The sequence below is a fragment of the Aptenodytes forsteri genome, unplaced genomic scaffold (assembly GCF_000699145.1).
Source record: "Aptenodytes forsteri isolate BGI_AS27 unplaced genomic scaffold, ASM69914v1 Scaffold250, whole genome shotgun sequence".
NCBI lineage: Eukaryota > Metazoa > Chordata > Aves > Sphenisciformes > Spheniscidae > Aptenodytes > Aptenodytes forsteri.
The window spans coordinates 237855-253682 of record NW_008794008.1 but is presented as its reverse complement, the minus strand read 5'-3'; the positions used below and the strand labels follow the sequence as shown (position 1 = coordinate 253682).

The 15828-nt window shown below is 37.3% G+C and overlaps 1 protein-coding gene across 1 annotated transcript; it reads right to left on the bottom strand.

Moving 5' to 3' along the window:
* Nucleotides 1-772: 772 nt before the first annotated feature.
* Nucleotides 773-15290, bottom strand: TRIP13 (thyroid hormone receptor interactor 13). Its single transcript, XM_009289867.2, has 13 exons — nucleotides 15193-15290; nucleotides 13130-13295; nucleotides 12701-12830; nucleotides 11403-11458; nucleotides 8738-8828; nucleotides 7147-7219; nucleotides 6101-6164; nucleotides 5563-5649; nucleotides 4470-4576; nucleotides 3270-3423; nucleotides 2973-3085; nucleotides 1604-1673; nucleotides 773-1043 (listed from the first exon to the last, which is right to left on the bottom strand). Exons 1-13 carry the CDS (start codon nucleotides 15282-15284, stop codon nucleotides 948-950), a joined length of 1299 nt encoding a protein of 432 aa, XP_009288142.1. The 5' UTR covers nucleotides 15285-15290; the 3' UTR covers nucleotides 773-947.
* Between the last annotated feature and the right edge of the window lie 538 nt (nucleotides 15291-15828).

Here is a 15828-nt window from a genome sequence, read left to right as displayed (position 1 = left end):
TAATCTGGAAACTCCCCTAACATTTCATTCTTTCAGCTGACTGCAGATAAAATACTTGTAAATACAAAAGAAAAAGAAGAGTTGACAGTTTTGTAACCAATATTATATAGGATATGTATTTACCATATAAAAGTTGACTCTGTTCCTTTAGGAACTGGATGCATACATTTCCTGGCTTTTGCACTACCAAATATTTTTCTCCACAGATGATTTTTAACTTTTATGACATGTTTATAAAACAAAACAAAAGCAAACTTCATGCATTTTAAAGAGCATTTCCTACACATTGTAGTTACTCTTTAGTGAGAAAACATGGTCCACTTTAGTTCACGTCCTTGCAACAACACAAAAAAGTAGTATCACAAAATACAATAAATTAATCTCTTGATTTTAAACTTTCGAATCTGATGTAATTAAAAAAAGTAATACTTGATATTAAATTTCAAGACAAAGAGATGTCAGTATAAAAGGTCTGGGCCATCACTGAGCACTTTGAATCCTTCCCAGTTTCATGCTTGTTATTTCAGAAGCAATAACAAATAGTGCATTTATGGCAGAAGTATCAGATCCAAATACTGAACTTCTGTTGCTATTAAAAATATAAAAGAAATCAGAAGTATAAAAACTGATGTATGGATAGAAAGTTAGTGATTAAGAAACAAGGAAGAGAAGTCTGCCCACTTTAATAACTGAAAAAGATGAAAACTGACTTTTAGCAAGAATTTTTTACAATCCTCTTATTGGCATTTGAAATAAAGCTTTTGAAAAATACGCTGTAAAATTTCTTAATTGTTTATTAATGAATGTTTTGAAAAACTAGATTAGGCATTCCAGGTTTTTTAAGGTATTGACAATCTATTTTACAGATGCATAGAAGTTGCACAGTTTGTATGAAAATATGTAGTTTTCAGTGTTAACAATACCATAAACTATAAAACAGTAGAGTATCACACACAGTCTGCAAGTTTCTTTCTTTCTTCAAATTGTTTATCTACTGCAAGTGAAAGAGCCTGAAGAAACGTTGTCATTGTAACACTGGGGGACTGAAAGTAAGAGAACATTTTGTTAGACACGCTACAGCAATAGGCATACATAATATTTTACATAGAAATCACAGTATTTAGAAGAGAAATATTTGACTTCCATGTTACAAAATTTTCAAAATGCTACAAAACATAAAACTGCAGGTTTATTTTAAACCAGCTTGCATAGTAAAGTCAAAGTCAAGCTATGCAAAGTCTTGAGTCAATCACTATTACTGGAGATTTGCTTCAAAAAAAGGTTTTTAACAAATTAATATTATTTATAAAGTGGCAGAGGGTTTTCTTTTAGCAAGAAATTACCAGAGAACCAATATCAATGTTCTGTCACAACATTTAATTAAAAGTAGAATGCTGTTGGACACGTCAATCCCACCCGTCTTCTTCAACCTTATTTTAAATTATGGGCAGCACAAAATCGTTTCAGTCTACAAAGCTGCAGAAACAGTGCAATTTAGATTAAAAGGGGGGTTTAGGCCAAATCTTTTACTTCAGGCAGTGTCCAAATGTCTTCCCACCTGTCTCAAAACAAAACCAAAATAAAATGAATAGAATAAACTTACTTGAATATAAAGTGCATGTGCTAGAAAAGGAAGTTTTCTCAGGACCCGGCCACTAAGACCTTCACTTCTTCTATAGTAAAACAGAGACAAGTGCTGCTTAAATGCTAAATATCCACTGTTAAAGGATTAACTTTCCTTCTTCTGTGATTCTCCCATAAGTTGCTCTAAAAAACCTCAAATCACAGCTCAGCAGGTCACTTGCAGCATGTTTAGCAGAAGCAGGAAGTAAACAGACAACTTCAGCCTATGGGAGGCTATACAGTACAGAAAAGCAAGCAAGGGTACAGAAAGAGCATAGTCACATTTGCCCGCCAAAGCTTACATCATGCCCTTCACATCACTGTGCCATATCTCATGAATTTGGGGGAACGTCTACACTGAAAGGGTATGGTACAGACATAACCTTCCATCCACTCTTGGAAGGACTTGAAAATTTTGTTTTGAAGGCTGGACCTCACAGCTACTGCCTATCTCCTCCTTCCCACCATTTACAGCTTCCTTTACCTCACCTACTTGATATATGTTTCTGTCTCCTCCAAGCACCACTCTGTGTATGTAGAACCCAAACCTCTATGCCTGGAAAAACTTACTGGCTTTTATTCCACTCCTCACTGATTAAGGTTGCATATTTCAGAAACAGAAGGAAAACACACTTTCCTGACTTTATGAATGTTATTTTATTTTGTTCCATAGGGACCAGCACTTTGGAAAAAAAATATTGCTTGATATTGTGAGTATCATTTTTATTGTTTCAAGAACTGTTATGCTGCAGTGAAAGACTCTTTGCTCCACTAGCATACTCAGCAAATCATAACACACTCCATTTACACTTCACTCCTTTCCCCCCTTTGCTTCTGTCCACTTGTATCTCCACGCTAAAAACTGATTTAGTAGATTGCAAGACATTCCAAGACACTTTCTTAGCAGGAACTATGGCCAATGCTACTTCCGCTAAACTGCATTACAATTCACAATAACCACTGAAACCTAAGGCATCTCACTAATCTAGCCAGCAATTTGTCAAGAAGACTTCAAAGGACAAAGCAGAAACCAGAAGCAGTATTAAGCCAAGCCAGATCTGAGACTAAGAAAAGTTGGCAAATCCTGCTCACTTCCACTTTTTGTCCCCTAGTGGTTTTGTACTAACCCTAACAGAAAAAAATCAAGATGTTTCAGAACTCTAGCTGTTATGAAATTCAATTACTTTTATACATCATTCCATAACTCATTATATATACACATATATACACACAAACACATATATACATGTGTATACATATGAGTGTATATATACATACATATACATACATACACATACATACATATATATGTGTATATATATCTAAAATGTAGAATTTCAGAATCTTACCTTGAGATTTCTTTTAGTACAAGGCTTAATCTTGACACATTATTTTCTACGAAGCCTATCATCTCTAGCTCTCTGAGTGTCAGGAGCTGTTGTCGAGGATATATTATTTGACACTAGAAAGAAGAGTTATACACTGTTGTATGAAAAATTTAAATACATTCAAAATTAAGTTCTACAGTAAGAGTGGTAATACAGAGAAGGAATGAAATTTGTGTATTTTTATTATTTAGCAAGTACTTTTAAAATGTCAAATTTATTAAAATAGGACATTTTACAGTCTTGCTTTCAAAATATTACCTTCATTAGTTCTTCCAAGCAAGAAAGATATATTCTAAATATTGCTGCAGTGGATGGAGGTCCAATGTATTGCTTTATGTCAGCCCTGTCTACAAAGGCCATGTCAATTTTCTCCGTAATATTTGAAGTAGTCAGGATAACTACATTGGGATACCTTCAAGATAAAAGCAGATTTTTAGGTCACATGTACAAGAATTATCTCCTTTTGCGACGGGCAAATTGATGCCTTCCTTCTTATAACTCAAGCCATTTCATGCAATAAGCAGTCACATCATTCTTGTCAGCCAGCAATGACATCAAATGATCTGAAGCTCTTGGCCAGTTATCAACAATCTATTTCCATGCATAGTCTCTTTCTTTCAGCTGTTTCTCAAGTGTCCATAGTTTCTCTAACCCTAGATTACATTAACTATCTAGAGCCTACTGGCATAGTTTCTGCCACAAAAAAAGAAAGATTATGAAAAGAAGACTCGTAAATTTGAACCTTTAATCTACACGTTTTCCATTTCAATTCAGTAGAAAGTACATAGTTTAACTGGCAATGTGACACATTCTAACCGCAGATGACATTAGAGCGAGCTTAAAAGAGAAGTAACATCTGCTCGCTCTAAGAAATTTTGAAAGAACATTCTTAACCATAGCTATTTTTAGATGAAGCCTGTGAACTTTTGTGTATGAATAAGCCACTTACCTTTAATTAGCCACAAGACAGGGCCAAATACTAGCACACCTTTCTTTCTGTGAACAGAGCCAAGTACGCCCATAAAGGGCAGGGAAGTGGCAGGAATAAAACAAGAGATGGTATGCTGCACTAAATCCAGCACACAAAGTGGGCCAAGCATCATTAATGATTGCTTCTAAGCTATGTATTTTGCAAGTCTGTTTTAGATTGACATACAGAAGCTGTAAATAATGAACGAATTCTTCGTTGATCTTATTTTTTGTCTCTCCAAGCAGATATCATGACCATCTGTCCTGTATCTCTCCCTAGCTTTAAAGGAAGTATACCGTCTGTAGATTTGATTGTTCACTCAGTTACATGCAAAATATTCTGTTGGATTACTCTTTTCACAATTAGCACCATTAACAAAGAATAGTTCACTAACCAATTTGGTTTAGTATTCCAAGTAGGAATTAAGATTTAGCAGGAACCCTGAAATTGTCCATTACCTTTTGCTGTTGCAATAATATGAGTTTTACCTTTTAATCTGATCTATTTGTGTCAGTACAGCATTCACCACACGAATAGCATCTGAAGGCTCTGTGCCTGCCTTGAAGGCACTGCGGGCTGCCGTGAGGCTTTCCACCTAATGAGTTTTACCTTTTAATCTGATCTATTGTACAGCGTACAGCATTCACCACACGAATAGCATCTGAAGGCTCTGTGCCTGCCTTGTGCGGGCTGCCGTGAGGCTTTCCACCTACAAAAAAACAAACCAACCAACCAAAAAAACAACAAAAAACCCCCGAACACCACACCTACAAAAAAACAAACCAACCAACCAAAAAAACAACAAAAAACCCCACCGAACACCAGAAAAACCCATAAAAGATTGCACATTTGGAGTGCTGGCAGCGAGCAAATAACCCAGACAATACACCTTCAGATCCTTGTGTCTGCTATCTAAAACTTCATCTTCAAAATCTTTTGTTAAGTAGGAATTTACAGGGAGAGGGAAAGGAATGTCAAGGAAGCAAAGTGTATGAGTGGAATTCCTGTTTAGACAGCAGAACGGAGGCTGGTTTTCATTTCAATTAAATTTCAGAGGCAGCAGGGACACACAGACCCCCCCGCCCCCAAATAATGAATACATTAAATTTAGAATGAGCTTCCCCATAGGAACTCCAATATAACAAAGCTAATAAGGTACATACTTACTAAGTTGCATATGTATGCAAGTCTGAAGAGAATCTAGACAATGAACTGAACCATAATAATGCTTTTTTAGAGCTTTACAACATACGTAAGAGCACAATTAATACAAATGTAGGCTACTTTGAAGTTTAAAACAATACTCCACTTGTAAACACGCAGCAGCAAGGGAAGTTCCAGCAAGAAAGGTTTTGCTTCATTTTCAACTGGAATTTGCCTGCTAAATCACACTGTGTTCCTCCCAAATCTCTCAAATCTGCAGCAGTCAAGATTAAAATTCGCTCTTCTGCACAAAGTTACATAACTTAGAAAAAAGGCATAAAGATACTTTTATTGTTCTTTACAAATGAACATTATCACAGTTCCCTCCCATCAATTTACTTTCTGCTAAATTTTACATCAATGCTATTAGAATCATACCTCATCAATCAGTACAAATACAAGAGCATCTTTGTCATCAATTAACTCTTGAATCTTCTGGAACATCTTGGTTACAAGCTTGCCACTCTAGAAAGACACCATATGCATATGTTTAACTATTTCCTTATCACACAACTTTCCAAGCCTTACCATATTTAAAGATGGAAATACCTGTTTTTTAAAGTAACTTTCTAATATAGCTTCTATTTAAGTGTTCTCAAACACATTAATTATTCTGAGTAATCTTTGGTGCACACACTTATTTTATGAAACAAGCTCAACAGAAACAGTGTAATTACTAAAACACAGTCTACTTAATTAGCTACATCAATACATACCTCAGAAAACCATTTCGAGAAAAGGCTATGGCTGTTTATCTCAATTAACTGTCCATACCTATACCTAAAGTATGAAAGGAAAAAGAAGTATCAACTCTATTGTAAATAAAAGTCAGTGATATCATTAACTTCCGTAAGCTCAACAGAAACAGTGTAATTACTAAAACACAGTCTACTTAATTAGCTACATCAATACATACCTCAGAAAACCATTTCGAGAAAAGGCTATGGCTGTTTATCTCAATTAACTGTCCATACCTATACCTAAAGTATGAAAGGAAAAAGAAGTATCAACTCTATTGTAAATAAAAGTCAGTGATATCATTAACTTCCGTAAGACTCATTCCCTCCCTTTCAACCCTGGAATTCTGTGAATTAGTACTTTAAATTACTTACTTTTCAAAACATAATACCTGTTTGGAGTTTAATTGTCATTTCCAGAAACGTGCCTCACTAGAATTCTTTATATTAAATTGCTATCAGAATTCCTTCATTAGAACAGGTGCTATTTAAATATAGTTTAAGTAACAGTTACCATGCTAATGGCCTCATTCTTCTGTTCGTGTAAGACTTTGTTCAGTATAGAAAGAACACATATAAAAGCATGAAGCTTATTTTCATAGCTCTGCATGTATATCCTTAGGACAAAATATCTCAACCACACATCATATAGCCCATGTTTATCACAAATTCAGCTTGGGCTAGAGTCAGATCACTGCAATAATTACACATTAATGTTACACCTAGTATTTTATATAACTTTTTTTTTTAATATAAATTTGTGAAGTTGCTGTGAAGTTTAAGGCTAAGTCCTATTACTTGTCTGATGTACAGACTGACCTCTGCAGACTGTGGCATTCAGACAATCCAAGTACAAAATAAATTGGGTACAAAGTCACTACCTATTAAAAACAGGCTTTCTTGAACATGAAGATACAAATAGCAGGCTTGATACTCTGTGATCCTTTGCGCTTTAATATTCATTGATGTACAATGTGAGCATAAACAAATGACTATATCGCCACTGGAATTAGTTTTACATACCTGGGCACAAATAATTATGCATTTTAAAAGGCATTAAAATATCTTAACCAGTCTATCAGATCAATTTTATTGCTAGCCAGGTGCACTATAAAAGAACTATGAATGTTAGCACTTGGCACCAGTAACTTGAAATCAAATACTAAATATCTTTGGGCTACTGAACAATAGTAAACTAAGGTGAAAAATTTCCAAAAATGATCACCTGTACGACAGTCGAATTGTCAGCTTCTGAGCCAATGCTTTACAGAGAGAGGTTTTCCCAGTTCCAGGAGGGCCTGGTTTGAAATCAAATCCATACATTACATAGAATCTGCATCAGATTGTTAATGACATGTAACATCCTTTTAACTACTGTATTTCATTACAGCACTAATTGTAGAATAAAAACACAGCAGACAATTATAGTGAACACCAGGGTATTTTGAGAAGATTGCTTACTTCACTACAGTCCTAGAGCTGAGCTTTGAATTTATGTAATTTTCAATCAGTACAGTTAGTGTAATAGTTTGTATGCAGACACCATAAAGTTAAAATACTCAACGGTCACAGAAGCAAAGCGTATCACCCTAGCAGGGCTTATGCTTATTAGCATTCTCAAAAATCAGTGCTATGCTTAAACTTACATCTTCCTGAAATGTACTCTTCTAACATGCAAAACGGAAACACATCATGCCCAGTTTGATCAGCTGTCCACTTCCCAGAAATCTTTACCTTGGGGCAACCCAGAGCATCTTAGGAAGTACGCTCTGGGACAAACCTTTTGGATCTGGCTTGACACCCTATGGAAAAGCCACACAGACTTTCTCCAAACATACAAGTACAAGCATAGTTAAACAGAGTATGAATGTAGGGAAGATGTGTGGGTGCTAAACGAGCTGATAACATCAACCAGATGACAGTACTTTCATTCAAAGCCAGTACTGCTGTTATAGCATAAATGTATTTTGCACTACAACAGTTGTAGATTGCCCAGTATTAACTTCTTTGTGATCACAATAAGGAGCTCATTACTAAAATTAAATATATCTATCATATTGTAAATAGTCTGAAATAGTTTTCCAAACAAAAACATCCTGCAGCTTCTAAACTGATAAATAGTTATAACTTAAGTATAATTAACACTCATAACATACATTTCCACTATGACCTTTTATTTTTGAATACCAGTCTTTATGACAAAATTGTAATTAATCAATAGCAAGCTGCCTTTTGCAAGAAAATGGATTCAGCTGATGTTAATCTCATTTATGGTATAGCCTCCACAGTAATCTGGGACTGACTGAAGATTACGGCTTCACTGAAATAGTAATAACTAAATTAGTGAGAGTACTGCCTTCATACTTGGCAACAGAACACACAGTGTTAATAACAACACACAGATTGATTTCCCAGTTTCCTCAAAAGTTTTTATAAAGCCATAACTAACAATTTTTTTAATACTGCAATAGAACTGTAACTAAAATATGGCTCCTAATGTCCTCAGTATCTGCATTATTTTTGCACTTTATACAAAGACAACAATAGTATCACTTAAAAATGAAAATTAAAAAAACAACCATTGTCCATGTATTATACATTACAGAATTTAAATTCCTGCAAAACATAGTACATGTGAACATTGATTTGATTCTGACATTACATTTCATCTAAATTTGTATTATAGAGAGAATACTTCTCTGCTGCTTTTGGATCATCTAATTTCACTACACAGAAGTGCAATACAAGTTTTTCCAGAAGGAAAGTATAAACAGATGGCCAATGAATCTACTTGGTTTAAGACAGATCATTTTTACCATGCAGCAAAACAACTCTGTTCCATGATATCAGGTTGCTGTCAACGTTTTTGTCAGAAAATAGTAACGTTGTCGTCACATAATCAAGTAACTAATTGAAGAGAAGAAAAAGAGAAACACAAATTAGAGACATATCAGCAAATACAACTACAAATAGAAGCAATCTCCTAATTACGTCTATTGTGTACTCTTCACAAAAGAAAAAAATTGGGCTCATGTCTTTTAGTCATAGGCAAATTTTCTTTCTGCAAAGGTTGGAAATTCATTTCCTTCCTGCCCTCAGGGAAAAGAATAGCATGTACTGGGCACAGATAGAGTTCCAGAACTTTTACATGAATAAATGAAATGCTTTAAGAAAGTGAGATTATTTTCATTTTCCATCGTCCCACTTACAGTGTGTCTTTAAAACACAAGCTGCCCAAGCACAGAGAGTCAAAGACTCAAATTCCAGGTCCTGTTTAGATGTTGTACAGCTATACATTTGTTCTGATTGTTGTAGTCCACCCACCAAACAAAGCATTCCTGTCACATTTTAGTTCCTTTCTACTGAAGCATTTGCATCAGCGACTGCAAGGAATTTGTAGATTGGTTATCCTTCCAAATAAGGGAAGTTGCACGTACTTCCTTGAATGCTTGCTTCTAAAAATAATGCTACTTCATTTTAGAATTATCTAGAATTAGTAAGTAGAGAACTCTCACAACAAAATGAATATTCACCTTAGAATAGTGAATCTAAACTGATTTTTACCTATAATAACACCTGATACCATATTATTTTCTGTTGCTGTTACCTGTAATGTGATTTTGATCCATATGTGTTAATAGGACAATAGTATTCCTGCAATATCTCATGCCCAAGATGGAGCAATTATGCAACAACAAAAAACCTGAACTTCATCCAGCATGTTTTTCAATATTATATCAACACTGACTGTACTATTTTGAAAATTCACAGCAACCACTTCAGAGTCTGTAGAACCCAACCGTACCCAGCCAGTTCCATGGTTTAAAGAATGAACATTGATCACAATTACTTTTACAGAAGTTAAGTAGTTCTAGTTTTAGTCATTAAAAGCTACCACTTCTTTCTACCAACATACACTTAGAGTCAACAGTGATCAACTTGCTGTTATTTAGTACATCAGTAAGTCTAATTAAATAGTCCTGTCATTTCACAGATTATTTGGAAAGCAGTTCCATAAATGAGACAAACAATGTGTTAATTGATGTTTACCTTATAAATGAAGAAGTACAATCACTGCAATCTTTTGCTTTACTATAGATGGTTATAAAGACTTAAGTGAGAATACTGTATCTATGGTATTATAAACAAGCTAATGAATTAGTTATTTGTGTCCAAAAACTTCAGGTGGAAGTGTATTTTTTTTTAACAAGCATGATAAACATCTTAATGAGAGCAACTGAATTGAATCACATCACAATTACTAAATTTCAGATTATAGAATTACAGTTCTACAAGCTCTGGCAGTTATCATCGCAACCATTGATGAATGCACAGAATCTTCAAACTAGAAAACGACCCCATGGAATTGTTTTGTTTCTTCTGAATGTCTTACCAACATTCAAGTGGGAGCGCACTCACTCTAGTCCAATCATTCAACGTGCATTTGTATGAACAGTAATAGTGCTGGCTAACATTACTGCTAAACCAATGAATTGTCTAGCTGCTGCCAGAAACACACAGTTAAAATCCCATTCCCTTTCACCTAGCCTGCACCCACCACTTCTGTTAGATGACCATTAGCTCTGGTCACAGTGGACCAATTAACGGGACAAAACCAGGTGGAAATTAGCCTATCACACAATAAGTTGAACACTTTTAGTGATTTAGTTTCCTCAGTTAGTTTACTGCAAGGTAACAAGAGTGCCAGTAGAAGGGAAGCACTGCAAGTACAGCTGACAGCAACACACTTCTCTTTTAGCAATAGCAAGCCACCAAAATTGCCTTATCATTAAAAAAACCCCACACCAAAGTCACAACAGATCTTTTGGGACCTTCCCAATGGAGAAATAGAGAACTGATTTCAAAGAATGCTGTGTACATTTTTTCTAAGCCTCTGAAGTTATTTTTTTCCACCAATTTTCTTCTCCCCTTCTAGAAAAACATGCAATTAATGAGCCTTAAAACAAGGTGGAGTATTTTAATAAAGTGAATTTCTACCCTGTTCTACAGAATATTCATTGTTTTTTTCACGCGCTGATGAATGCAGGCTGACGAATATATCTAAAGAAAAAGTGAAAATCTTCTGAGAAGTTTTAAGTTGCTACCAAAACAACACCTCCAGCTGTTAAACTTCTGATTTCTGTAAAATAAACCAATGCATATGAAGAAATTCTTCATAATTTGTGACATGAGCATCACTGAACCCAGTTTCACAGGGAAACTCAGATGTTTTGCAAAGCTGATTTCACAGGAGTACATATTGATATATGTCCGAGATATGATGTTTAATCTCAAAACGTCAGCTCTGCCTTCTTTTGTTAAGTGTACATCAGAGAAGTATGTAACTATCAAAAATTATATAGAGATTTTTTGAGCTGGTGATTTCCAAATAAATTCTCCATGGGATGCAGCACAAATAGGCTACATTTCAACTCTTACTTCTCCTCAAGCAATTTTAATTGTTATTCATTTTCAACTTACGTGTGATTTTACTTCAGTGTCATATATAAGACTTTCCCAAAGGCCATGGAATTCAGCTGCAAAAGCAATGTATTATATACTTGTTTAGGATAAACCCATCTGGGAACTTGTAATCTACCATTGCAGCACAAAGCAGTTTTCAAATAATCCTTAATTTTAGTTGAGAATAAAGAACAGATATACGAGAGCAATTAAAATATATGGAAAAAACCATGAGAGTTATTTTTCTCAAAATGCAAACACTACTTTCTAACAGACAAATTCAGCAGTTTCACAACTTCTGTTTCCTTAAATAATTGCGAGGAGAAATTAATCTTCTTAATTTCTTAACATGAAAGAAAAAATATCATTCTTTCCACTCTCAATAGGGGATGGACCTACATTTCCCCAAGATAGAGAGCTATGAAAAGTTGGGGTGGGAGGAGGGTTCTGAGCCAAATTTTATCATTTAGCTTTTTTTTATTTTTAAACATCAGCATGTAAAGGACAAAAAAAAGCATGTAGCTGAATAACACATAAAAAACTAAAGTTGTGATTTGGGTATCAATCTTTTCTAGCACTTAGTTTCTAGCTTTGAGCAAAAAAAAAAGACTGAACAATTATAAAACACAGGAATAATGTCAAAGTATCAGACTGAATTCTTCCCGAATAGTTAGATAGTTAGGTTTTTCACAACATGGAAAGAGCAAGAAACATCTCAGAATCAATCTCTTTGAGCTTAAGCTCACACCCGTACTTCTCTTTCCAGGCACAGAATCAAACTTCCCCAAGCGCAAGATAGTAACAGGCACGCCACGCTCTATTGCAGAGCAAAGCCTTATTCTTCTTTTCAGAAGACACTCTGAGGACTCTCAATCTCTTTAGTTTGTTTGTTTGTTCCAAATATAAGAGCAGCACTGTCTTGGGGGCTGGAAGCCAGCAGTGGGCTCTGGAAAATGAATGTTTAAACTGATGAGTTTCTTGTGGGTCTCCAAATAAAAATTTGGAATGCAGCTTGTGGGGTTAAAAATGTGCATGCTTCTGATTATGACTATACATTTTATTCCACAAGACCAGTTACTTTCACCCATCCACAAGTATTACAGAAATAAATGACGTGTTGTGGAATCACCTGCAGTAGTTCAGTCAAAACCATAAAGAAGAAAGTCCAAATATATTGGTTCCATCAACAAAGGACAAAGTTAAACAATATATACAAATAACACCTTTAACAGGTAACCCTATAAACACTTTTAGCCTCTCCAAATTTTTCTTTCATTGTAATTGCTCTAGACATCCCAGAAATATCACATGGGTACCTGCTGGTAGCACCCAGTGGTTAGCTGCAATGATATCCTCATTCTCTTCTTCTAGGTTTTCAGAGCTTGGTCCTTCTTCATTCAGATGAAAAATATGAAGAGAAAGACTGCTTTTGCTCAAGTCAATAGGCTAGAATGGACATAAAAAGACTTTTAATACATCGTATTTCTCATTCAAAGCTAATTATAAGAAAGTTACAGTTCTCAGCTGGCACTCAGTTTTGAAGCCTACTACTTCTCTTTCAGACCTTACTAAGGGGTGTAGGCCCAAAAACTTAGCCACCTTTTCCTGGTTATACCAGTCGGCCTAATAAAAGATACTACATCGCCCTATAGACCTCGTCTTGCTTATGTCCTCAGGCTATCACTAGTCTACCTACAACTAGTTCACAGGCATATGAAGAGCTGTACATTCTTGACTGTGAATACCTGTCTGTCTTTCAGTTTCAGCTCCGTATCCACAATTGACACAGACTGGACATTGCTGTTAAGGAAACTATCATCAAACTCTGTCCACTTGTAATCACCAAACACGATGTTGTGTCTGTTCAACAGCTTTAAGACACTCATCCTGATATCTTCTTTCTTGGCCACACTAACAAGAAAGAAAGAGCATTATTTATGGCATTGACATTTATAGGAAGTATGAACTAATATCAGTGCTTTATTTCATACACTAAGCCTACATAGAAGACAGCTTCCATCTCACAAAAAAAACCCCAAAACCAAAAAACCAAAAAATCCCCCAAACCACCCCCAAAAAACCAACCCACACAAAAAAACCCAAAACCCACTCAACCCCCCCATAACATTCTGCAGAAAAAAACTCTATCAAATTCAGTTCATTTGCAAAAGCAACAAGTGTGATACTTGTTTTTAATTTGTGCATTAAAAGACACAAGCCAAAGAATACTATTTGCTCTGTTTGCAGTCATATCAGAGGACATGGAATGACACAGCTAGATTTCAAGAATGGAAATCAGTTATGCAATCTGACTGTGTTTCACTAGGAAAACCAAAAAACCCCCCAACCCCCCCCCAAAAAACCAACCCACACAAAAAACCCCAAAACCCACTCAACCCCCCCATAACATTCTGCAGAAAAAAACTCTATCAAATTCAGTTCATTTGCAAAAGCAACAAGTGTGATACTTGTTTTTAATTTGTGCATTAAAAGACACAAGCCAAAGAATACTATTTGCTCTGTTTGCAGTCATATCAGAGGACATGGAATGACACAGCTAGATTTCAAGAATGGAAATCAGTTATGCAATCTGACTGTGTTTCACTAGGAAAACCAGGAAAACTCATAGCCAAGCTACTAGACCGAATTTGGTACTTGGCTTGGAAGCTCTATTATGCTTTTACGTCTGAGGACAGCTGATACCTCAGGATGGGGATATGCTATAAGGAGAATTCCAGTAGAAGAGACAAAAACTACAGGAAAAGCAATACCATTTTAAGATTTCAGAAAGGCTTTAACTTAATTTTGCAATTTCAGTGATACATCCCCAGTGCAAATTCCCAGTTCCTTGTCTTTTTAAGTCTGACAAAAAGAGAGCAGTGGATATTTTGCACCTTGACTTTAGCAACACCTTGGACATACTCTTCCATAGTATCCAGATAGCCAAATCAGTAAGATAAGGACTGGATAAATGGACAAGAAGGTGGCTGGACTGTCCAGCTCAAAGGGTTGTGATTAGTAGTACAAAGACTAAGCAGAGTTGCCAGTAAGTCAGGCAGGGAAAGGTGGGGTGGTGCTGTCAATATTGTGAACAACACTGTTTTTACATCTTCATTTACACTCTGGACAACGGGATGGAAAGCAACTGCAGCAAGTTTACAAATAACACCAAAGCAGGGAGAGCTGTCAATATACTATTGGCAGGGCTGCCACTCAAGAGGGACCTCTGCAGGTTGGAGACATGGTTTGACAGGAACCTCTTGAAGTTCAACAAAAGTAAATGCGAAATCCTGTCTCTCCACCTACTGCCCAGACAACAATACGGACCAGAGGCCAACTGGATGAAAAGCAGTTTTGCAGAAAAGGACACAGGGGTACTGGTGGACAAGCTGGCAATGAGTCAGCAGTGTGCCCCTGCTACAAATAAAGCCAACCTTATTTTAGGCTGTGCTAGCAAGAGTGCAAACGTTAGGGAAAGTGATTCTTTCCATCTACTGGCTGTTTGTGAGACCACACCTGGAGTACTGTGTGCAGTTTTGGGCTCTGCTGTACAAGAGACAACGATATACTGGAGCAAGTCCAGAATATGGCCACCAACTTGATTATGAGACTGGATCACATGATGCACAAGGAGAAGCTGAGAGAAATGGGTTCATTTGACCTGAGAAGACACACCTGCGTGGAAACTCATGGGAGAATATAGAGAAGGCAGAGCAGAGTGCTGTGCACTTTTCTACAAGAGCACGCAGCACAAGGACAAAAGGCAACAGACACAAGTTGCAGCAAGTAAAGTTCTGATCAGAGAGACCTGCTTGATTTCTGATGAACTTCCACATGTACTTGAACGTTGTCGCACACGTTTGGGAGCGCTTGCTTCAAATCCCCAGCGGCTTCGTCCATCCTTCTCGCTCCTAGGGGGAAAGCAACACCAAGGAGAAGGAGGCTTTCAGCAACCGTTATACGCCAACGGCACAACCGGTCCTTCCCGGCACGACAGACACCGCGCCCCGTCCACGTGCACCCCGTCCATCGCGGGGACGGGCACTTCCCTCCCCTCCTCGGGAGAGGGCGACGCCAGCCACGGAACGCATCGCGAGCGCAGTCGCGCGCACGGGCGGCCCGCTCCTCCCCCCGCGGGCCTCCACGGTGGGGACCGCACATCACCTCACGCCAGACGCGGCCCCGAGGACGGCGCGCTGCGAGCGGGGGACACAGGTCCGCCCGGCGGGCGGAAGGACCGAGCAGCTCCTCTGTCCCCTCAGCACCCTGACTGCTGCGAGGGCTGCGCCTCCACCGCACAAAGAGCGGAAAAGACCCCGCTCGAGCGGGAAGAGAACCCGACGCGCCGGAACACCGCTACCGCCTTTTTGTAAAAGGCGGGCTGGCGAGCGGAGGTCCGGCCCTCCCCCCTTGACCTGGATCTTCCTCCGCGGCAGGCGGAAGG

What these genes read in the sequence shown, in the direction of transcription:
- TRIP13 (XM_009289867.2), bottom strand. Translation starts at nt 15,284, where the DNA reads ATGGACGAAGCCGCTGGGGATTTGAAGCAAGCGCTCCCAAACGTGTGC. An exon ending in ACACTGAAGTAAAATCACAC is followed by an intron (nt 8,829 to 11,402) that starts GTAAGTTGAAAA and finishes CTCTTCAATTAG; the next exon opens with TTACTTGATTATGTGACGAC. An exon ending in GCTTGGAAGAACTAATGAAG is followed by an intron (nt 3,086 to 3,269) that starts GTAATATTTTGA and finishes TCTTCTTTCTAG; the next exon opens with TGTCAAATAATATATCCTCG.